This window comes from Carettochelys insculpta, chromosome 4 (assembly GCF_033958435.1).
Source record: "Carettochelys insculpta isolate YL-2023 chromosome 4, ASM3395843v1, whole genome shotgun sequence".
Lineage (NCBI taxonomy): Eukaryota > Metazoa > Chordata > Testudines > Carettochelyidae > Carettochelys > Carettochelys insculpta.
The window spans coordinates 130021032-130046309 of record NC_134140.1 but is presented as its reverse complement, the minus strand read 5'-3'; the positions used below and the strand labels follow the sequence as shown (position 1 = coordinate 130046309).

General features: G+C 41.4%; 1 protein-coding gene across 1 annotated transcript; it reads left to right on the top strand.

Annotated features, from left to right (window-relative positions):
• The first annotated feature begins 1829 nt into the window (after positions 1–1829).
• RASSF6 (Ras association domain family member 6) lies at positions 1830–20019 on the top strand. The gene is made up of 10 exons (XM_074993977.1): positions 1830–1889; positions 4447–4572; positions 5672–5823; positions 11043–11134; positions 12368–12558; positions 12729–12830; positions 15590–15641; positions 17995–18113; positions 18206–18303; positions 19902–20019. Exons 1-10 carry the CDS (start codon positions 1830–1832, stop codon positions 19975–19977), a joined length of 1068 nt encoding a protein of 355 aa, XP_074850078.1. The 3' UTR covers positions 19978–20019.
• Positions 20020–25278: the final 5259 nt, after the last annotated feature.

Genomic DNA, 25278 nt, shown 5'->3' with positions numbered 1-25278 from the left:
TTCTTCAGACCATAGCCGTACCAGAACAGACTCAATATTTAAGGCACAGGGAACCAAAAATAGTGATCAAGGTGAGCAAATCAGAGAGCAGAGGGGCAGAAGGGCAGGGAGTCAAGAATTAGATGAAGCAAAGTATGGAAAAGAGTCCCTATAATGAGCTAGAAAATTGCTGTCCTGGTTCAAGCCACGTGTTGATGTGTCGAATTTGAATATAAAAGAGATTTCAGCAGCCTCTCTTTCCAAACTGCTGTGAAAATTCCTCTTCAGTAAAACACAGACTTTCAGGTCATTAACAGAATGGCCCACTCCATTAAAGTGCTGGCTGACAGGTTTGTGAATCGCCAGTGTTTTATGTCTGTTTTATGCCCATTAATCCTTTGTCTAAGAGAGTTTGAAGTCTGTCCAATATACAAAGCATGTGGGCATTGTTGGCACATGATGGCATAGATGATGTTAGCTGAGGAACACGAGAATATGCCCGTGATTCTGTGAATAACCAGGTCAGGTCCAGTGATGGTATCTCCAGAATAGATATGTGGACAAAGCTGGCAACAGGCCTTGTTGCAAGGGAAAGTTCCAGGACCGGTGTTCCTGCGGTATAAACTGTGGTTGTTGGTGAGAATCCTCATAAGGCTGGGAGGCTGTCTGTAGGAGAGAACAGGCCTGTCACCTAGGGCCTTCTGGAGCGTGGCAACCTGATTAAGGATAGGTTGTAGGTCTTTGATAATGCGTTGCAGTGGTTTGAGTTGGGGGCTGTAGGTAATGACCAGTGGTGCTCTGTTCTTGGCTTTTTTGGGCCTATCTTGGAGTAGCTGGTCTCTGGGTATTCGTCTGACCCTGTCAATTTGTTTTTTTTTATTTCTCCTGGTGGGTAATTCAGGTTTATGAATATTTGGTAGAGATCTTGTAGCTTTCAATCTCTGTCAGCAGGATCAGAGCAAATGTGATTGTGCCTAAGGGCTTGACTGTAAACAAGGGATCTAGTTGTGTGTGCAGGATGGAAGCTAGAAGCATGTAGGTAAATATAGCGATCAGGAGGTGATAGGTAACACGCTTGAGACACTGTTAAAAAAACCTTAGTCTTTCACATCAGGCTTTCTAGTCACTAAGGGCAGCATTTTGTCCATGATCAATACAGTTAATTCCCATTTCCAGCACTAAAGCTTTAAAATATATAAAACTATTGTACATGGTACTTCTTCAGGTTCAACTATCAGGCTGTTGGTGTGATAGTTACACAATAATCTGTTCTCTGTATGCTTCTGCATCTGATTTAAATGTCACTTTTTTTCCTGCTGGGACTATAAACACATTCGTGTAATTTTCCACTCCCTATGTAAGTCAACATTGCAAAGGGATTAATTAAATAGTAGCTCCAAGAATAGCTGTGACTAGGGTGTTTTCAACAACCGTGTACGTATCATTTGTTTACTTGGAAGAGTTTGCAGATGCTGTGTGTTTGCTTTGCAGACTGGTAGATTTTATTAATATTTATAGTGCTTAATGGATTAGGCATTCTGGCAGTGATCTATGCCATTACTTTTGCTTTCAGTTTCTGGTTTGATCAAAGCCAGAATCTACAGCTAATATCAGCTCAGCTGAAACTGCCACCTTTTTCCTGATTATCTGTAAATTCTGCCATGTTTGTTCAAAAATCATCCTAAATTTGCTAGCAACATTTAGTGAATCATTCAATGGATGGTTTGAATTTCAAGCTTGTAATATAAACTGGAACCAAGTGAGTTTCCTTTTTTGGGGGCTTTCATTACAAAATCTTTATAGAGCTCTCGTCTTAAATTAAGGTAAATGAGCGTAAAACTACTGCCATTATGGTCACCCTTGATCTCAAGGGCCTGGTATTTCAAAAGGATGTCACTGTGGTACTTGTGGTAAAATGCAATTAATAAGATGTATAATCAGGAAGAAAAGACCATTCATCAGTAAGGGCCTTCACATATTATTGGAACTTTCCCCATTCTGACCTAGAGTATTTTCCTTTTCTCTAGGTTGTGAGTGTATTTAACCAGGGATAGAGAAAACCCAGTCCAGACACAATGGGGCTTCAGCACTTACATCCTTTTCCTCTGCCAGCTTTAAATGCCAGCTACCTATAAATAGCACCAAACAGCAGGACCAGGGACATTCAGTCTCCTTTACCTGATATTTGAGAGCCCTGTGCAGATATAAAACTTACATTCACATCTGTATGTGCAGAAATGAATTGTGGATATCTGCATTGATATTGGCAGATGCAGAGGCCCATGGATATAAAGCAGATATCCACAAATTTGCGGGGCTCTGCTTAGAAAATTTGTGTCTGTGTTTGCATCCATATCTGCAAAAATTAAGCTGCAGATGCAGATACGTGCGGATAAAAAATGAGTAAGTGTGGATTTTCAGGGCTCTAAATATTTTAATTGCACGATTTCATTGCAGGAAATTCTATGCTTATTACTGAACAGCATTCCAGCTTAGGGCTGAGGTTTATCGTCTTTGCTCAGGAATTGATGGAAGACAGCTGTCTTCATTCCCATTCTCTGGCCCACTTCCGCTGAATGTGGATTTGATACATTTTTCTGTAACTCTGACAGCAAAAGGAGAGTGTTGTTCATGTAGTTATTTAATAGCTCCATCGAATTAAGGCGGAAGAAATGCTGTTACCAAACCTCCTACCCCTTAATGTGTCTCTCACCAAAGTGAATTTCTTCAAAGTAAATATAATAAAGCATAATATTTATTTAAGGTGAATTTTCCTGCTTGCTTCTCTATTAATTAATAAATATAATCTGCGTACAAAATGCAGAATACTCGGTACTATTACTGCAACTGAGTCAGATTTTAAAACAGCCTTGACTTGCATCTCATCCTATCTGTTTAAATACATTCCACTCTGACTCTCATCTCATCCTATCTGTTTAAATACATTGATAGAAAAACATAGTCCAATATTCAGCAGGAAATATGACCTACAACAGGATATGTCTTAAACTCTAGAAAACCTCCACACAGCTCTGCTGTGTAACTGCTGACTATACTTTTCTCATTCTCTCATATCTTACAGTGGCTTGTGTGTATAGCAATTCTGCTGATTGCTGGTATATATCAATCTCAGCATATTTTCTCTTTCAGTATTGGCGCTAGGGGAGATGACTGCTTCCTACATGTGTTTTTAAAACTTAGTCATGAGTTCAGATCTGTTTGCATATGGTAAAAGCATAAGCTGTTGCATTCTCTACTTTTTAATTTTTGAATCGCATGAATGAAAGCCTCCCTCCGTGCACATCAGTGGCAATACTACAGTGGAATATTTTACCCCATATGTTTGCCTCAAAATAGTTCAAATGTAGATCTAGAGTTTCAGAATTCTGCCATTCTCTTTCACAGAGATGTGTATTCCCGATGGATCTACAATAAGAATTTTCTTTCCTGTCAATTCCATAATGACATCCCGAATCAGGAGCATTTTACACTGGCCTTCTGTACCCCGACTGTTATCACCCAGAAATTCACAAGCCTCCTGGTCCTGCTTGTTTCCATGTGGAAAGTCAGAGATGTTATTAAGATTGATATCTAGGAGCAGTGCAAAGTTTATAAGTTCCCTAGTCTGGATGAACTATGAATGTCAGCTTTCTTTCTAATATTCTTCCTCGCTCATTTTTGGGTATACCCATTCAGTGGTATCAACCTGCTTGACATTTTCATTTCCCAGCCTGCATAGCTGCGCCTGCACTCTCTGCTTGAACTAGTGCCTAAAGGTCCTGCAGTGTGTCTGTGTGGCAGCTCAGTCTAGTTGCACAAATATGTGCCAAGAAGGTCCAGAAGGATTGTACATGGGGCAGCTAGACTTGGCAGCCTCCAGAGCTGTCCCAGACACGCTGCTATTTTTTAGCATGTGTTCAAGCAGAATGAGTGCAGGCTGAGAATCTGAATTTGCAGCTCAAATGTTGATGTATCGTTCAACAGCCAGCTTCCATCTCCCCTTCAAATGGGTTGAGAAACTATTTATATTAATATATGTGATCTTTTAACCTCAAAAAACTCCCAAATGTCTCATTTTCCATGAGATAGCAAATCCCCAATTTCCAGTACAGGAAGTCCAGAGTTCCAAAGGAAAGTTCTGGAATCAGCTGTTCCCATTCCTGTTACTGTACTAATGTAGACATTTATTATTGTATATTATCTTTATTTTATATTGTTACTGTAAAGTGCCTTCCCCATTAAATACTGTATTTGAGCCGACATCTCAAACTTGGATGTTTTAAAATTGACTACCTAAATTAATATTTTGCTACCAGAATAACTGGCATGATTTTTCAGAACTGCCAACCACCAACACTTGACAGCAAGACCACTCTGATGGTGGGAGCTGAGTAGTTCTGAAATCTACACATGGATTTAGAAGTGTAACTATATTTGAAAATGTTGACCTTGACATCTGGATTTTAGGGTAGTAGAGATATTTTTAATAGTCTCATTGTGATCATTTCTTTTAGGGATCAGCTTAACTCTTTACTGAAGACATATAACTATTTTTATGCTGACCAAGAGAATCTGCAACTCTCCTATAATCAGGTAGGAAATGTAAGCAACCACAGCTTTGTGCTTGAAGAGCTCAACTGGATAACTGCAGAAGGGGCTCTAATGAGCTAGAGGTGCACACTGTAAGTGAGCTGTGGAACATGGGATTTCTAATACCCTGGGAGGGCATTACTGGTATATTAATGTATAAGATGGAGCATGCTGCTTCAGTTATAATATAAGCTTTACAATATAAAAGCAACATTACAATCAAACTGAAGTGTTGCCAAGTGTGAGGACCGGATCATAATCCAAAATGATTTGGACAAACTGGAGAAACAGTCCAAGGTAAATAAGGGCAAATGCACTGTACTCCATGTAGGAAAGACCAATGAGTTGCACTCAGACAAAATGGAAAATGACAGCCTAGAAAGGAGTATGGCAGAAATGGACCTAGGGGTCAGAGTGGGCCACAGGCTAAGTATGAGTCAAAAGTGTGACATAATTGCAAAAAAACCAAACATCATTCTGGGATGTAGTAGCAGAAGCGTTATAAGAAATTAGAAGTAATTTTTGCACTCTATTGCGTGCTGCTTAGGCCTCAACTGAAGTATTATATCCACATATGGGTGCCACATTTCAGGAAAGATATGGACAAATTGGAGAAGCACCAGAGAAGAGCAACAAAAATGACTAAAGATCTAGAAAACATGACCCATGAGAGAAGACTGATTGTTTAATTTGGAAAAGTGAAGACTAAAAGGAGACATAACAGTTTCCAAATACCTAAAAGGAAGAGGGAGAAAAATATTCTCCAAAACCTCCTGAGGATAAGACAACGATCATTGGGTTTACATTGCAACAAAGGAGGTTTAGGCTGGACATTAGGAAAAGCTTCCTACCTGTTGGATAGTTAAGCACTGAATAAATTGCCCAGGGAGGTTGTAGAATCTCCATCATTGGCTATTTCTAAGACCAGGTTAGACAAACACTTGTCAAGGATGGTCTAGACCAGGGTGGACTATAAGCAGCCCATGAGCCACACACGGGTCACCAGAGTTAGCCCCTGGCGAGCCGTTGGCATTCATTTACCTGTGCATCCTGATTTCCTCAGCCTGTCATAACACTGCATTCCTGATTTTTTTTTTCCCAGCCAGAAGGCAGCAAACCAGTTATCGAAGGAATCCTGGCAATTTTTTGGGGCCTGCGATGTCCCATCCGGTTAAAAATCCAAGATGAGAAGCAAATTCCCCCTTTTGTGACTTTGAAGTCACCGGAACGTGTGGGTTTGTTCCCTAGTAAAAGGTACCGTATTAACTTCTATAAGCCTCAGTCAGGCTGCTCTTTCCACAGTCCAACTGAGAATGTGAAATAAAGGTGACGTTTGCACACCTGATTCCGTCCTGCCTCTGCCTGTGTTTAGCATTGTGGAAGCCTGCATCTGCTGCTGGCTTGGCTTTGTGACAGCTTCTGTAATCAAAAATCAATGACAAAAAAGACCCATTCACTTGTGGGGGCAACTTGCATACTTGAAATGAAAATGTAGTCCTGCAGCAATTTAAAGACTAACAAAATAATTATTAGGCGATGAGCTTTTGTGGGACAAAATTTTCTTCAGCTCTTGAAAATTCTGATGAGGTCTACATCTGAAGAACCAGGTCTGTCCCACGAAAGCTCATCACCTAATAATTTTTTTCTTCATCTTTAAAGTGCTACAGGGTTGGAGTTTTTTTTGTTTTGTTTTGTTTTGTGAATATACAGACTAACCCTGCTACCTCTCTATGACTTTACTTGAAATGGGAAACTCAGCAAGTTTGAATTTGCTGAATTGCCACTGCATCTTTGAGAAGATAATTGTTTTTTAGCAAAGAGAAATTCAGTAATACTCAGCTGAATTTCAGTAAGGCATGTGGTACAATTCCACAAACAAAATTTAGTTAAACTGAGAAGAGGGGGCTTAAGAAGAGAACTGAAAGGTGGAGAAGGAACCGTTTACAGGGGAGACTACAGAGGGTCAAACTGAAAGATGAACTGTCAGGCTGGAGGGAGGTTACTAGTGGAGTTTGTCAGGGATCACGCGTGTTACCAATCTTATTTAACATTTTCATTCACAACTGTGACACAAGAGTAGGTGTTAGCTACTCAAATATGCAGATAACACATGAGAACATAAAAACGGCCAGACCAAAGGACCATCTAGCCCAGTATCCTGTCATCTGACAGTGGCCAATGACAGGCCCCCCCAGAGTGAAAGTACAGAGCAAATAATCAAATGATCTATCCCTTGTCTCCCAATCCCAGCTTCTGACATGCAGAGGCTCAGAACATACCCTGGGTCATTGACAGAACTATCTTCCATGAATGCATCTAGTTCTGTTATGAACCCTGTTAATGTTCTGGTCTTCCCAACGTTCTCTGAGAAAGAGTTCCACAGATTGACAGTGTGCTTTGTGAAGAAATACTTCCTTTTGTTGGTTTTAAATATGCTACCTATTAAAATTAGTTGAGAGGTAGTGCTAATATGGAGGAGGATCAGCACAGAATACAGTAAAATCTGGAAAACCTAGAAAACTAGAGAAATACAAATGGGATGAAATTTCATAATGGAATGCTCTTAGGGACCAAAACCAAGAATTTTTGCTATCAGCTGGGGACGCATGAGTTGGAAGTGGGTTTGCCACCATTCTATTTCAAAAACAAGGAGCACTTTTCTTAGCCCCATCCCTCTTCCTATTATTATTTTGATATTATATTTTAATTTGCCAGTGGTATTTCTTGCTGCTTTTTGCAGCCATCAACAACTCCTGATCCTCTGACACAGAGATGGAAAAATAAAAAGAGAGAGAGATGTCCTTTTTAATAAGGAACTGATGGCAATCCTAGTTGGAATTGCCAAGGCCTGGGTCTATTGGTTGATCACAGGAGGACTATGAGCCATCCATGTTATGCAGCAGTGTAAAAGGCTAATGCAAACCAAGAAATGCATCAGGAGAGGTATTTCAAGCAGCAGTAGGGAAGTGCTGTCCCCATTATACAAGGCACTGGTGGGAGCTTATCTTGAAGACTGTAGGTAGTTCTGGCCTCCCATATTTAAGGAAGAAGAAATGAAATTGGAACAGGTGAAGAGAAGGGCTACCAGGATGGTCTGATTAGTGAAACCCGACCTTAGGAGAGGAGACCCAAAGAGCTTGGTTTGGTTAGCCTAACCAACAGATGGCTAAGGGGGAGAGATGGTTGCTCTCTATAAATACATCAGGAGAATAAATATCAGGGAGAGAAAGGATGTAGTTAAGTTAAGGATCAATGTTGGCAAACAGGCCCCCCACTGGGTGGGGGAAGTGGGGCAATTGCCCTGAAGCCCAGTAATTCAAAAGGGCCCAGAGCTCCATCTGCTCCCATCACCACTACTGTAGCAGTGGCCAGAGCCCCAGGCCCTTGAAAATGCTGCCAGAGCATGGTCACGGTGAGCTCTTGGCAGCTGTGAGAGCCATGGGGGGATGGGCGCTATGCACTCCAAGTGGCGCTGAGGACTGATTGTCCCTCACCCTGTCCCTTCTGCTCAAGGCCCCGCCTCTTCTGGGAAAGCAGAGCTAGGCCTCCTCCCGCACACACCTTGCCCAACTGCCCAGCAAGTTGGCTCAAAAACAAATAGATATCAACTGGACATGAATAAGTTTAGGCTTGAAATTAGGAAAAGGTTTTTAACCCCTGAGGAGTGAAGCTCTGGAGTTGTCTTTCAAGAGGCGTAATTTGAGCAAAAAATGACCTGGCATCACGACTGAGCTTGATGCTTTTATGGAGGGGATGGTGGAGGGAATGGTGGGACATCAGTGACTAATGGCTAGAGATGGAGTTCTGAGTTATTACAGAGAATTCTTTCCCAGGTGTCTGGCTGGTGTGTCTTGCCAAGAGACTCAATGGTCAGTTGATTTCCGTATTTGGAGTTGGGAAGGAATTTTCTTCCAGGTTAGATTGGAATAGGACAATGGGGGTTTTGCCTTCCTCTGCAGTATGGGGCATGGGTAACGTGTTGGTCTGATTAGAATAAATGGTGATCTCTCTGTAACTTGAAGTCATGGTTTGAGGATTTCATTAATAGCCAAAGGCTATAGATCTCTTACAGGCAGGAGCAGATTAAGTTTTGTGGCCCGCAACATGCAAGAGGTCTGACTGGATTATCACAATGGGCCCTTTTGACCTTAAAATCTGAGTCTATATCCAGAAGATATTTTTGTTTGATTTTCAAATAAATCACCAGATATCCTTTTAAACTACTACATATACCAAAGTATGAGCCATCCACTTGATGATAGGATCAGCCAACTCCCCAAATACAGCAACTGATGCTTTTACTGTTATTTTGTTGAATACGTTTGCATACAAATTGTTTACTGCAGTACTTGACCCATACTGTAGTTGATCAGGGGTTCCAACTGGGGGCAAAATGGGCAGTTGCCTTGGGGCTTGTCAGTTTAAAGGGACCTGGACTTCTGGCCACTGCCACTGCTAAGACAGCAGGAGGTAGAGCCCAGAGCAGCATGAGTCCAGCAGCGCTGAAGGGCTAGCTGGGGACAGAGGGGTTGTATTCCCAACCCCAGGCCTTCCACCTGAGTGTTTGCTCCTTCTGAACCTCTGGAGCAGCTCCCACCCACCTCACGTAGGTCCCAGCATGTCTGTCAGCAGCCAGTAGATAGTGAACGATTATTTTGTCAGCTAACTTAATGAAAAAGTAATTTATCTGTAGAGAACAAGTTGGGCCTTGTGACCAAGATACTTCATGGCACTTAGGAGAGTTACATTCATGTCCAAGTGATGCCACAGTTTTCCTGTGTGACCTAAGGCAAGTCTCTCATTTTTATTTTATTAATACAATCACAGTGCATAGCAGCCCAAGTCACAGGTCAGCACCCCATCGTGCGCAGAGCCCAGATTTCTCAGTGCATCAGTTTCCTTCTTTAAAATAACAAGAAGCCCCGTGGTACCTTATAGACTAACAGATATTTTGGAGCATAAACTTTCGTGGGCAAGGACTCACTTTGGACCCCACTCACGTGTCTGACCAAGCAGGTCTTCGCCCATGAAAGCTCATGCTCCAAAATATCTGTTAGTCTATCAGGTGCCACAGGGCTTCTTGTTGTTTTTAAAGACACTTACTAACTCAGCTACCCCTCTGACGCTTCTTTAAAATGGAGCTACTGAGACCTCCTTGGCCTGCTTGGTCTATAGTGTAAGCTCTTCAGAAAGGAGCCATCTTGTATTACGTCTCTGCACAGTGTCCAGCTTATTGGAGCTTGTCTCATCTTTAGATTGTATATAATTGTATAGATTACCTATGGATTTTGTTACCATTTTGAGGGTTGGCAGGTCTTTGTCTCAAGATCAGGCCCGGTGTTTAAATTATCGTATGGTTGAGAACTCTGATGTACTTAACTGTAACACTCACACTATAGGAACTTTTGTATATTTACAAATATCATTTATTAATATATTTAGCACAGTCAGAAACACCCCAGCTTCCCAAGATAACTACGGAACATACATCTCCATTTCCATATAGGCAAACCAGTCCTTTTAGAGGAAATTAAAGTGTTATCCATCATGTTCCTCATCACCATCACCTTCCCCATTGTCAGCAGTGGCCATCATTCTGGCACCTCCCAAGGCTACCTCTCCTTCACCTACCACTCACAGGCCGGGATGCCACTTTTATAATACTTCATACTGCCATCGTTATGTTAGATAAATATTCAGTGAGAGATGTTTCCCGTTCTCCTTATTTGTATTCCTTCCCTTGCTAATAGTAAGTGTCTTTTTCCTACTGATCAGTATATCAGTGATCTTAACTGATTATCATGTAGATCAGTTTGTTACTTTGGTCCCTTTTGTGGTTATATGTCACATTTGTTATGATTTTTTCCTACCCAGTTATTTGGTCTGGTGTTAACTGGTTATTTAGGGACTTTGCTATTTACGTGAATGATCCCGAACATATGTGTGCTGACTTTCCCATAGCTCAACATACAGGGTGTGACCTGTAGGTCCCTTGCATTACAGCCAAACTATTTTAATGTAAACCTATGGCAACCCATTACAATAATCATATGCTCAAACCATAAGGAAATAAGAAATCTATAAGAAAATATGTCCATAATCAAGCAAATAGGTTAGCCCTTTAGGCTATATGGAGCTTTCTTCTCAGTTGGGGCCTTGAGGTCTAATTTTAAAATCAATATTAATAAAGCATGAATAATTTGACATTTTTCCATATTTGACCTATACTCTTTAGGCTTATGAGCACCCTGTGGTACCCTTGGTCCCACAACTCTTGTTTCATAAAACACTATATTGTGATGTGCTAAAGTTACCAACTTCATACAATCTAATGAGAGACTAACATGCTGGTTGCAGTATTAAAGAACAGGAACAGCCATCTATTATGAGATGCTTGGCAGGAGCCTAAACTGAATTCACTTCAACTCAGAAAGAATATCAGCCTGTAAATATGTTCTTGATCCCTGTTTCAGGGGGATGATACGTTGGGGAGAAATCGATAATCTCCATCACATTAGCGAAGAGACACCAAATTCTTCAGAAGAAACTCTAAACCGCGAGAAAGGTCAGTGTTCTATGTATATTCATCAGAAAGTTACTTTATGTGGCTGTACAGGTATAAGTGATGACAAAACTTAGCTGTATCTGTGGGCAGAAGTATTAAGAAACAGCTTTCCCTGATTCCAGTTAGGATAGTTAGCCACTATCTGAACACACTATAATAAATAGCCGTGATGGCAATACCTGGAATCATTGTAGAATCACAGGGCTGGAAGGGACCTCAGAAGCTTATTGAGTCCAGCCCCCATCTGCTCATTATTGTATAGCAGTCAGTCCATAATACTACTTTATATTGTCTCTAAGGTTGTTATCCCCAAAGACTCAATTGCATAACCTGTAGCCACTTCAAATAGCATAGAACTCTGGCTGTGTTATGAACACTCCAATGCATTATAACTACTTAACAGCGACACCTACTGGCAAACAACTGTAGAAATGTAACAAAGAGAGAGCCGTGCTAGTCTATATAATATCAAAACAAAAAGCAGTCAAGTAGCACTTTAAAGACTAGCAAAATAATTTATTAGGTGAGCTTTTGTGGGACAGACCCACTTCTTCAGACCATAGGCACACCAGAACAGACTCAATATTTAAGGCACAAAGAACCAAAAACAGTAATCAAGGAGGATAAATCAGAAAAAAATGATCAAGGTGAGCAAATCAGAGAGTGATGGGGTTGGGGGGAAGGTCAAGAATTAGATTAAGCCAAGTAGCAGACGAGCCCCTATAGTGACTCAGAAAATTCCTGTCCCGGTTCAAACCACGTGTTAATGTGCTGAATTTGAATATAAAAGACAGCTCGGCTGTTTCCCTTTGAATAGCAGTGTGAACATTTTTTTTCAGTAACACGCATACTCTTAAGTCATTAACAGAATGGTCCACTCCATTAAAATGTTGACTAACTGGTTTGTGGATCTGGAGTGTTTTGATGTCTGTTTTGTGCCCATTGACCCTTTGTCTAAGGGAGTTAGAAGTCTGTCCAATATACAAAGCATCTGGGCATTGTTGGCACATGATGGCATATATGATGTTAGTTGAGGATCATGAGAAAGTGCTGGTGATTCTGTGAATAACCTGGTTAGGTCCAGTGATAGTATTTCCAGAGAAGGTATGTGGACCTATGAAGCTGAAAGCTTCCTGGGCTATACTACTGGACTACCTTTTTCTTTTTATGGACTATACTGAAAGGGAGGTGGTGTACCAATTTACTGTGCTGATAATGTCTTCTTTTGCCCAGGTGGCTCCTCTTTTGCGAGCAGCACGCTAAAGCCCAGGAGTGTGCAGGAGCTTGATTCCCAGACCCTGCACAGAACCAGAACCATGAGTGATGCTGCACAAGTGAGAAAAAGGGTGAATTCCCCCGCAATCGCAAGACAAGAAGTGGAAAAGCACCGGTTCTCCATTAACGGGCATTTCTACAACTACGAGGTATGAACATTCTCCTTGTTAAAAGTTGATTTCTAGAAGCAGACAGTTTCAGGCAAAGGAAGAGTAATATACAGATATTGCATGATTTATAATCCCAGATCAATTTTCACCAGTGTGGTTTCACCGAATTGGTAGAAATGTCATATTTTGTTGCCGCTCTTGTATTTTAGACATCAGTTTTCACTCCAGCCTTTGGATCAGAAACGAAAATAAGAATCAACAGTAACATGAAAACAGGAGAGGTAATAGAGCAACTGCTTCAGAAATTTAAGGTAATGTAATTCTGTCTGTGCGTGTGTGTGTTACACGTACGTGCAAAAACTGAATTCCAGGATTCCAGAAAAGATAACCAGAATATAGAAATGCCTTTTATTGCACTACTGTGTTTAGTTGTGGTAGTAGTAGGCATCCTTCAATCTGCATAGACTATGGATCGTGCCCTTTAGAGTTTCAATTGAGGACTTCATTTACAGCGTCTACTGTGACTATGAAGACCCACACGAGAGTGACAGTCCTTGCTGCATCTCTTGCAGATGTAGTGGGTGTCTGGCAAGTCCTTAGTGTGCTTTCTGTGTGCTTGCTTCTCCTCTGCTAGCTGTCTGATCCTCATCTCGCCCTTCTGAAGGCCCCTGTGTAAACCCTGCCTCCATCTGCTGCGGTCGTCTGCTGGTTCTTCCCAGTTGTCCAGCTCAATGTCTACCTCTCTGAGGTCTCTCTTGCAGACATCTTTGTAGCGCAACTGGAGGCATCTGGGAGGTCTTTTGCCAGAGGCTAGCCATGTTTTAGGACAGAAATAATAAGCAGCCTTGCCACAAATCAAAAGCATAACAAATGAATAGCTTGCTATTGCTGCTTTTAAGGATGCGGGTAGGTTTTATTTTGCTAAGGTTTGATAGCTGTTTTGAGACTAATGACAAGTGCTGGACGCTGTCTTTTCTGTAGCTCCCAAAGAAATAGAGAATAACTTTATTATAACCACATTTACAATAAGGAAAGTGCTATATTCAGCGTTGTCCGGAAAGGAAGGCAAACGTATGGCTTAGTGCATGTGACTCTGTCTCCCTCTAGTGACAGGCCCTCAGAATATAATTTGCTTACAGTCAGGAGCAGCTCGTCAGCCCAAGCCAGGGAGGCTACAAAGTACATTTTGCAAACTCTTTTTCACTTAAATCTGCGTGTTTATCAGTCAAAAGCAAACTGTGATTTGATTTAAATGTCACAACTCACTCCCTCCCGTAGTGAAACTCAGTGCCCAAAAGGCCAAAGAATGTAGTGCTGTGCGAGGCTCAAATCTTGGGATAGCTAATAGTGCCTCTTTAATGCACTTTGTTACCATAGCAATATCCTACCCAGGACTCACTTTATAAGGGTGTTACTGCGGTAGCCAGTATTTGGTGAGGTGACAGCAGGATTGCAGCAATTCCATCCAAGCTATGGAGGTTTGTAAAGGGCAAGAAGGGGCCTGTGCCTTCCTGGCCTTCTCCCCCATGCGGCAGACCCCATTCCTGAGAAGTCAATGGTGGTGGCTTCTCCAGCTGCCTGTTCTGCCTTCTGCTGCTTACTTATAAACAAGGAAAGGGGATAAGAACTATTACAAGGGGCAGGATGGAAAAAAATACTTTGTGATTTGTGCCACACTGGCAAAAATAAGTAAAATTGCCCTCCTCCGTTGCTTACAGCAAAAGAAATGTTCCTTCAGTGGCAAGACTGGGTACAAGTGACAAAGATCCCTTGTTCATAGCTCAGTGATAAACAGGGGAGACAGCCAAGGAAATTTGCAGAAGCAAAAAGGCTTTTAAAATAGGCTGCAATGATCTTTTATTCCAGGGAGATCAATTCAGCCTACTATCGTCAGTCAAAACTCTCATGCATTTCCATGCCACTAGGCCAATGCCCAGAGCTTATCTTATACTTGAGTGTGACCTTGAAAGTTGCCAAAGAGCAATTCTAAATTATTAAAAATAATCATCCACCTGCAGTTCTTGCCATTTCTGAATCACTTTATTCTGTAGATAATTATTATTATTATTAGTAGTAGTAGTAGTATTAACAGTACAGCACCTAGTTTTTATATAGGGCTTTAGATGTTTCTAATCTGTTCTTGCTGCAGTACAGCACCATTAAGTGTGAAGTCACTGAAATGCAGTGGAACATGTTGTGAAATAAAATGCTAAGGGGAGAATGCAGGCTTTTATGAACAATCCACATAACTAATCTGATTAATGGGTGTCTGGTAAAACTGCAGAGAATAAATCATGAGTTAAATATAAAAAAGCCTGGGAATTTCATAGTGTTATTCAAGCAAATGGGTGGCAGTAAATCCAAATTCTCTATTGCAATGTCTGTAAAGCTGGTAAGTAAATCTGATTGTCACAAAAAGGTTTGTATGGAGTGTTACAGTGTTTCCAGAGAAAGACGGCAGTAATGGTCTAGTGTTTTTTTGTGAAATGATCCACTGTGGTGATGTATTACTCTTTTGGATGGTACAGTGATAGTTTGGGGGCAGAGGGAAGGAAAATGGTTGCTTTGGCCAGGTCTACACTAGGGGAATAAGTCGATTTCAGATATGGAATTGCTGTAGCTATAATTGCGTAGCTAGAATCAACATATCTGAAACAGATTACCTTACTGTGTTCACTAAGGAAAGTTGATGGGAGCCTTTCTCCTGTCGACCTCCCTTACTCCTCATGATAGCAAGGAGTCAATTGCCAACCCCAAACTGATTTTGCGCGACTCTGCCAGATGTCAGAAATCAAGCTCTGGAAGACTGTTCCTGAGCAGGTTGATCTTCTGCATTGTATAGACAAGTCCTTACTGTGAAACCTGATCTAAAGTCCAGAATCTTTCAAGGTGCCAACCTAAAAACATTACCTACTATTGGTATCGAAAACCCAAACCTCAGATTGTGGTTTAATGCCACAAATATGAGGTACATCTCTGATATCTGCTGGCAGTTTCAATTTGGGGAATTGTAGCATATGTGAAATTTGTCCCTCCGTGTATTTAGCCAAATTTGTTTTTTCTTTGTCAGATTGAAAACAGTCCACAAGAATTTGCACTTTATATCATCCATGCATCAGGAGGTAAATAAGCCAGTTTGTTTCATTGTGGCTCCACTTCTCACTATGTTTCCAAAGGGCTTTCGGGGTTGCTCATATTTCTAACAAAAGAGACAGGCACTGGAATCTTTCCTGTGCTTGACCAGTTGAGGATTAGGTTGGTGAAAAAGCATTCATGAAAACCTCTGTCAATGGAAAATGAAGCCTATTTCATCATATGCCTTGCATATAAAATGTGTGTCAAGTTAACTTTATTTTAGAAAAAGCAAAAATATACTCAAGAACTAAACTTTAAATAAAATTTCTGCCCTAATTTACACTTATGTTTGTTTGAGGTCATTGTATTTGAAACCTATTAGCCATGTCTACACGTGCACGCTACTTCGAAGTAGCGGCACTAACTTCGAAATAGCGCCCGTCACGGCTACACGCGCCGGGCGCTATTTTGAAGTTGACTTCGACGTTAGGTGGCGAGACGTCGAAGTCGCTAACCCCATGAGGGGATAGGAATAGCGCCCTACTTCGACATTCAACGTCGAAGTAGGGACCATGTAGTCGTTGCGCGTCCCGCAACTTCGAAATAGCGGGGTCCGCCATGGCGGCCATCAGCTGAGGGGTTGAGAGATGCTCTCTCTCCAGCCCCTGCGGGGCTCTATGGTCATCGTGGGCAGCAGCCCTTAGCCCAGGGCTTCTGGCTGCCGCTGCGGCAGCTGGGGATCCATGCTGCAGGCACAGGATCTGCAACCAGTTGTCGGCTCTGTGTATCTTGTGTTGTTTAGTGCAACTGTGTCTGGGAGGGACCCTTTAAGGGAGCGGCTTGCTGTTGAGTCCGCCCTGTGGCCCTGTCTGCAGCTGTGCCTGGCACCCTTATTTCGATGTGTGCTACTTTGTCATGTAGACGTTCCCTCGCAGCGCCTATTTCGATGTGGTGCCGCGCAACGTCGAAGTTGAACATCGACGTTGCCAGCCCTGGAGGACGTGTAGACGTTACTCATCGAAATAGCCTATTTCGATGTTGGCTTCACGTGCAGACGTAGCCATTGTGTGTTGCTCTCAATGGGTGACAAAATACTTGCATAAGGCATCAATAGCCAAAGATTTGCTTTGAAATGGTGGCTGTCCATATTGCAGGTCTATAATTTATCATCCAGCTTATTTTATTGTGCCGGCAGTAGAGCATTTATTGGAGCTTTGCAAAATACCTTGCTTCCTTTACTTCATTAGAAAACAGTACATTTCATATGTTAAAAGTATCATGCAAAATGGTTAGGTGTACTCTGAACAGATGAAAATTTATTAGTCATTCATGTCAAAATGTGAAGGACAAAGAATGGTTTGCAGAATTATTCACTGGGATTTTACTGAGGAGAAACTAAGGCTAAAATGCGCAATCAAGTGGGCTGGAAATTAGGCTCATAAATCCATACTTCATCACCTAAAGAGCAGCTCCTGCTTCCTTCTCTGCTATTTCTATTTAGAGGTTATGGTATAAGCTTAGGTCCCAAACTTAGGTGCCTAGTTTGGAATTTGGGGCCTTAGGTCCATGGTAGCAAGTATACCCATCGATCTGCATGTGACACCCCCATTCATGTTAATGACAATTATGTGTGTTAAATAAAGGCAGTGTATGGCCTTAGTAGGAAAGGAATATGCCTAAGCAAAATATTGGCCATGCTACAGGTTGAACATCTCTAGTGCAGCACCCTTGGGACCTGACCAGCGCCAAATGAGCTCAATATTGTCTAACAGCAATACCAACACTTCCCACTGCTTACTGGGCTCTTAGAAGACATCAGAAATTAGCACTAAATAACAACACAGAACACTGAGACTATGTCTATATTGCTGAGAACTGTTGGCAAAAGATAGGCAAATTGCTCAAAGCAATATCTTTTGCTGTCAGTTCTGTTGGGAAAGGTTTTTCCAACATTTGGCCCATTCACACAGACCTAAATGTCGGAAAAAGCCCTCTGTCGAGACATCCCTTCTTCCTCGTGGAATGAGGCATACAGGGATGTCAACAGAATGCTCCCAACTGGCAGATCTCTTCTGCGAGTTCTGTAGTCCAGACACGTGCTCTGTCAACAAAATTTCTGTCGGCAGAAATTTTGTCAACAGAGCCCGTAGTCTTGACATAGCCAGAGAGCCACCACTGTTGGCTAGAAACAAACTTTACGGGACCACAAGAAACTTGGCCACACCCATGAAAAATGGTCATCCAGGTAACTAAATCATGCCAGATTATGGATGTTACCGAACAAGAGAGTTCTGGATTAGAGAGGTTCAACCTGTATTTGTTCTAGACATTATCTAATGCTGCTGTATGTTGTGCCACAAAAATGAGCATGCACATCCATTCATTTGTTGTCATTCCCAGAAAAGAAAAGGCTGAAGAACACAGAGACTCCACTGCTGGAGAGACTCTTACAAGGTCCCTCGGAAAAGATAGCCCAATTTTTTCTCATGGACAAGAATGCAGAAGAAGTTACCAGTGATGTATGTATGTCATCATCACTCTGCGTATTTCCCAGTTCTCTTCCCATTAACCCACCTCACTGATGCGCATTTCTTGTGGTTCCCTGCAACAGGTTGCTCAGTACCTTAAATTTCACATTCCTCTTTTGGAATCCATTCTGCAAAAGCTAAATGAGGAAGAAGAGCGGGAGGTTAAACAGACGATTGCAAAGTAAGTAGAAATAAACTACGTACGTTTGATTTGTTTACAGTCTGAATAAATACACTATGTTCCAAGTCATTGGTGGGTTCTACAAATTAGCACCTATGCACAGTGGCTGTGTCTACACTTTCATTCCTCTTTCGAAAGAGGTATGCAAATGAGGTGCAAATTTGCATATGTGGCACCTAATTTGCATGTTCTTATTTCAAAATAGCTTCTTTTGAAAGAAGAAAACCAGTGTAGACACTGCTCTTTCAACGTAACCCCCCCCATCTTCGAAATAATCTTTCTTCCCTTTTTTTATGGGAAGAAGGATCCTTTCAAAGATGGAGTTTACTTTCGAAAGAGCAGTGTCTACACTGGTTTTCTTCTTTCAAAAGAAGCTATTTCAAAAGAAGAATATGCAAACGAGGTTCCAGATATGCATATCTGCACCTCATTTGCATGTTTGATTCCCCTCATTTGCATACCTCTTTCAAAAGAGGAATGCAAGTATAGGCACAGCCAGCTTGTGCCCATCAGAACAGCCATAATGGGTCAGATTAAAGATCCATCTGGCCCAGCATCCTGTTTTTCAACAGTGACCAATACCTGGTGTCCCAGAAGGCATGAACAGGACAGATTGTCATCACGTGATCCCTCCCCTGTTGCCCAGAGCATGGTGCTATGTTGTGTCTAGCTCTGCACAGTTGTATGAAAATGGAGAGAGGATACAGGCAGCCCTTCTTGTTCCTTGTGCACACCTGCCAAGCAGCAGCCACAGATTCACTGATCACCATCACAGTGTGCAAGGCTTGTGGATGTCATCGACTGACAGCTGCACTGGGCACACTCGTCAGCAGAGCATGCACACTGCACCCTTTGAATGGTGCTGCAGCTCCCACTTGGAAATGACAATCTCAGGGCTCCCGGAGATGCTTGCTAAGTCCGACAGAATGCCTCCAGGGCTGCTGGGCTGGAGCACAGCTGCATCACAAGCACACAAACTTTCACCCACACAAACCCTTAGAGGCGGTGGTTGTAAATATCAGAACAATCTCTGTAATCTTTGCATAGCACTTAATACTGATGTGCTCATGAGTAGGGAGAGGGTGCTAGCAGACTCAGATTCAGCACCCTGCTCCACACGACCTCAGCGCTCTGGTGATGACAGGAGGCTCATAGTACAGTGTTTACAAGGCTAAATATGTTAAAGCTTGAGGAATGGTCAGAGTCTATCAGATATCTAACTTTGAGCTCCTCTTAAGCTGCTCTTCTGCCAGCTGACATGAATGCCCAGCCAAGGATGTGACAGGCAGTTTGGAAATACAGAGCAATAGTTAAAAGAGGAGCATGCTTGTCTCTGAGGTCAATAGAAGTATGTCATGCTAACCCAGGTGGTGATCTGGCCAAAACAAACCAGTCAGGGCATCCAGAAAAATTCAGAGGTTTTATAACAATGAAGTTGCCATTTTCCATCAGAATTTGTTTTGGACGAAAAAGTTCGGATCCACTCAAATGTCTGATAATTCTGTATAATTCCGTGTGTTTAACTATTGATAATTCTGCATAATGCCATGTGTTTGAAATGATTGCTCGCTCTTTCTCTCTCTGTCTCTCTGTTTCAGATACAGTAGGGAAAAGGATCTCATACGCCAGCGCCTGAACAGTAAAGCACTAATTAAATCAGAGACTACTCTATAGTGTCACAGTTTGCTGCTGATAAAACACTTCCTCTAAGCCAAAGGAGACTTACTTTTCTTTTCCTCATATCCCTGGAAACACTGAGAACGTGCTCTGTAACTGTGACACCCCCAGCACACAGGCCTCTAAAAATGAGTGGGGTTTGTTTCTGGTGGCAGTGTAGCTGTGGGTTAAAAACTATCTTCATTGGATTCTGAATGGGAATTAATAAGGGCTGTTGAAAATCCTGTTGTTCCTGGCAATTCTGAACACTTACGTAACTCAAAACTTCAGACAGGAGAAGAGGCAGTTAAAAGGGCCCAGTTTTGAAACCTGGACACTTGCAACCCACAAGCCGGAGCACTGTGAATATAGATAAACACCAGAATCACACTGATTGCTTAAGAACGTGCAGAAGCCTGAAAATAATGCCATAGGCTGTCTTTGCTTTGGAGAAATTGTTTAATCTAATCCTAAAAGAGTTCTCTGATGGATTTAGGGCCAGATTTACAAAGGTATTTAGGCACCTACACCGGTGGGAGAGAGAAATCCCATTGAAAGTTGGCAAAAGTTAGGTACCTAATTCCTTTATAAATCAGACCTTTTGGCTGCGTCTACACTAGCAAGTTCTTTCAAAAGATTTCAAAAGAGCCCATGGAGTGTCTACACACAAAAATTGAAAGAATGTGGTACTCCTTTTGAAATCACTCTTCCTTTCCTGTTTCAGAAAGAGCACACCCCCTTTCGATAGCTCCTTTCAAAAGAAAACGTGTGTAGATGCTCGGCAAGGCCCTTCTTTCGACAGAACAGTCTCCATTTTTGATCCCTGGCCTGTTTTTTTGAAAGAGTGGGGGCTGTGTGGACCCTCTCTTTTGAAAGAGCAGATCACTCTTGTGAGCCGCTTTTTTGCATGTGGACGCACGCTTTCGAAAGAAGCTCTTTCAGAAGAGATCTTCTGGAACAGCTTCTTTTGAAAGATCTCTGTAGTGTAGACGCAGCCTTTGTGTTTTAGCTTGAGCTAAAAAAAGACTGTTCTATTCATACTTACCATTTAATCAATAGATTAAAATAAGGGATTTTTTTTGCCTGAAACTTCTTTTTAAGTTTCTGCATAATGAGCTCTCGCTATACATTGTTATATTTGATCAATTTCTTAAAGTCTCCACTAGAGGTGTTTCCTCTGAGATAAGAAATGCAAAACTTTCCCATTTCCCTTTTCCTTCTTCTTGTTTAGAGACTGAGGAGGGTGCTGTTCAGCTGGTAAAAACATGTGCAGGCAGTACAATCTCAGGAAGTACTGTTGAGACAGACTAGGGCGAAGTCTGCACTAGATGCAGAAGATTAAACGCTTAGGTTCAATCTTCTGATGCACCATTTCACACATGTGCAAAATGGCATGTTCCAGGGTCAATGTCGAGCCCGGAACTCCTTGACAGCCGCAAGGATTAAGGAATGTTGGCGGGAGGAGCGCTTCTGTCGACATTCTGCTGTGAGGACAGGGACCAACGTCCAAGGCTGTGAACACGATGTTAGGTACGCGATCGGCATAACTAAAATTCCATAGCAGCCATCAATATTCCCAGTAAGCATAGATGTACCTAATTCCCCTATGTGCCTGAAGATACAGGGCTCAAGCCTTTTGCAGCTACAGCACAGAGTCATTATCTGTCTCTGGCTTAAAACCATTCAGTTGGAATATGCATCTGGGGCATTTTGCTAAAGCCAAACTTGCCAAGCTGTAAATACTGCCCATATAATTCACATGAGTAATTCACTGCCCCCCTTATCATGCTGTGTTTGCTTTGTGCTTGTGGTTTCTGTGTCCCATGATGAGCATTTATTTATGCAGATTATGTAGGACAAACATTGAGCAGTTTCTTTACTATAATGCAGAATACGCTGCCATACAATATAGTGGGATAAATTAGGCAAATGTAAACATTTTGTTCACCTGAGCTATCGTAACTTATAGGGTGCATCAAAATTAAAATACCTGTATTCATGGGAATTATTATTGATTAGCAGCAAGTTTTATTTTAATGTACAGCTTCTTGTAAATCTGCGTATGCACTTTTTATTAAATGGCTTTGGTTTTGGCTAGAACCATTCAGGAGACAGGAATACTTAGTGTTAAATATCTGAAAGCTAGAACTGTCAATCCCTTAAGCAACTGAATGTATGAATACAGGTGCTGTTATAGCATTTGGATGGAGTCATGGGTAAGTTGCGTTTTCACTCCTTAAAAATGAGAAATTTGATCCAAAAGATTTTGGTCATGTCTACACTAGCCAAAAACTTTGAAATGGCCAAGCAAATGGCCATTTCAAAGTTTACTAATGAAGCGCTGAAATACATATTCAGCGTCCCATTAGAATGCAGGTGGCCGCAGCATTTCGAAATTGAAGCGGCTTGCCACTGCACGGCTCGTCCAGACAGGGCTCCTTTTCCCTCAAGGGGACTTTGAAGTAGCCGGGGTCCTTTCGAAAAGGAGCCCCGTCTGGACGAGCTGTGTGGTGGCGAGCCGTGTCAATTTTGAAGTGCCGCAGCCGCCCGCATTCTAATTAGGTGCTGAATATGTATTTCAGCACTTCATTAGTAAACTTCGAAATGGCCATTTGCATGGCCATTTCGAAGTTTTTGGCTAGTTTAGACGTAGCCTTAGTCATGTAAAGGTAGGCCGTATTTTAATACAGTTTGGACCACCTGATTTCGGACAATGACCAATTAAATGATTGTGTGGTTTACACCCAAAATCAAGCTCAAGTTACAGTTTTAGCTGTATTTCATTCTGAGTTTTGATTCACAAAAAGATGTAGTGTAGCCTCTGGCACCGGTTAGATGGCACTACAAATACCCAGCTAGCTATTGTTATATTAGCGTAACTGGAGTACATGCCTTTTGGTTAAGTAGATGTTACAAAAGACCTGTTGTAGCTGGGCTGAACCATTGCTCTGCCTGAAGTAATGTAAAATATAAAATGGAACACCACATTCATATGTTGAATAGTAACAGAGAAGGAGTCGTGCTAGTCTATACACTATCAAAACAAAAAGCAGACAAGTAGCACTTTAAAGACTAGCAAAATAATTTATTAGGTGAGCTTTCGTGGGACAGACCCACTTCTTCAGACCACAGCCGTACCAGAAGTGAGTCTGTTCTCGTCTGGCTATGGTCTGAAGAAGTGGGTCTGTCCCACAAAAGCTCACCTAATAAACTATTTTGCTAGTCCTTAAAGTGCTACTTGTCTGCTTTTTGTTTTCATATTCATATGGTTTGATTTCATTCAAGGGGAAACGTAGGTGGTTTGCATAAATCCCTGATCCCAAAAACTGCCAAACTCCATGCAGCTGTACTTCTGAGCTCAAACACCTGAAAACCAACAGCCTAAACCTACTTCCATTTAAATTAATAGCAAAATTGTCCTGATCTTCAATGATGAGTGTAAAAGACATCCCTTGCACCCATTTATTTTTGGGAGCCAATGTAGGAAGAAGGAACTAGAAAAGTGATCTCATCTTATTTATATTGACTAAAGAATATATTGCACTGTTTTTAATTTCAATTTTTGTAACTGGTCTCTCTCAATGGTTTGGGATGCATCCAGTGCGTTATATGTTTGAAAAAGCTGTAATGAGATTTATACTTTAGCCTAGTAACTGTTGAGTAGTTATTTATAAATACGGAGCATAAAAATGTTAACATATTAAAATATTAATAACTCAGAGATTTTGCCTAGATGTAAAAGCACATCCATGTGCAGACCACCTGGAAAATGGCTGGGAACGTATCAGGTCTGGTCTCACCACAGTTTATGCGTACTCATCTGAATTCAGCAAAGCACTTTCATATTTGTTTAACTTTAAGAAAGTTCTTAAATTCATTGGCTTTATTTGTTTAACCAAATCAGGCCTCCATAGAAGGGCGCTTTGCATCTCCATAAAAGTTGTGAAATTGGTCCCACTGGAATGTAAGTGGCTAGAGTTCAGGTATTTTAAATATAATAGATCTGTTTTTCAAATAAAATAATTGCATTCCAGTGAATAAATGATAAGAGTAAAAGCCCTTACAAAAACTATTATGGAAGAAAACAGGATCACTTCCAGTTATCCTTGTTACACTTAAGGTAATGCCTCTATTAAGCATGAAACAAGTCTATCTGCCTGGGCCTTAGTCACTCTCTCATTGGCTACATCTACACTACAGCAACCTGTTGACAGAAGTTACTGGTGGAAGATATCTTCCACCAAAACTTCTGTTGACAGATCGTGGCCACTCACGAAAGTGGATCAATCTGTTGATCCCTTCTGTTGACAGAGAATGGCTGGACTGACTGACCCCTCTCTTGACAGAATGGCCAACCGGAAGCAAAGCAGACAGAGCTGCCTGGTGACCCAGAAGACTTAGCTGTCAAGAGAGGGCCATCCAGAGCACCCATGCAGCTTTTTTTGGTTGACAGATTCTGTCAAGAAAGGCATTCTGCCTCCTGAGGGAAAGGCAGAAGACTGTCAACAAAAGTGCCAAGTTCTGTCAACAGTCTGGCAACAAACCACATTATTAATGTGGACACTCCAGGAGTTTTGACGACAAAACCGGGGTTTTGTTGACAAAAACTCTCTATTATAGACATAGCTGTTGTGGTTATTGTTCCAATTCACATTTTTCATTTTTCTTCCATTTGGTGCTGTAAGATCACAAGCAGATGCAATATTGCAGCCCATGCTCGTGTTTTTGTCTGAGCCGATATGTGAAAAAGGCAATGGAAATACGGCCTCTCAGCCTGACTCTAATAAGTCACACGTTGGGGCACACTTAACTTTGGTGTGCTAGTCTTGCTTGGTAATGTGACTTTTGTGTTTATTTCTACTATGTCAAAAACTTATCAATGTGTGAAATACAAATAAAAGGTAAGTGTTCTTAAAAAGACTTGAAAAATATAAGTAACCAGAAAAGGGAGAAAAAATTGGTGGTGTTCCAGCAAAGAAACAAAACTTATCAATTTCTACTATGTCAAAAACTTATCAATGTGTGAAATACAAATAAAAGGTAAGTGTTCTTAAAAAGACTTGAAAAAACTTATCAATTTCTACTATGTCAAAAACTTATCAATGTGTAAAATACAAATAAAAGGTAAGTGTTCTTAAAAAGACTTGAAAAATATAAGTAACCAGAAAAGGGAGAAAAAATTGGTGGTGTTCCAGCAAAGAAACAAAACACATACTTAATTTTAAGCATAAGTCCCACTGGCTTGGCTGAGACTGAAAGTCAATTATATCCTCTAAGTGTAGCGTTGTCTGATTGAATTCCTTCCTCTTTCCTTTGTTT

Bases quoted from the DNA above. Each gene is read 5' to 3' on its own strand.
- RASSF6 (XM_074993977.1), top strand. From the start codon at position 1,830: ATGGTCACCCTTGATCTCAAGGGCCTGGTATTTCAAAAGGATGTCACT. The intron at 15,642-17,994 runs GTAAATAAGCCA...TGTCATTCCCAG, and splicing joins TATCATCCATGCATCAGGAG to AAAAGAAAAGGCTGAAGAAC. The intron at 18,304-19,901 runs GTAAGTAGAAAT...TCTCTGTTTCAG, and splicing joins GTTAAACAGACGATTGCAAA to ATACAGTAGGGAAAAGGATC.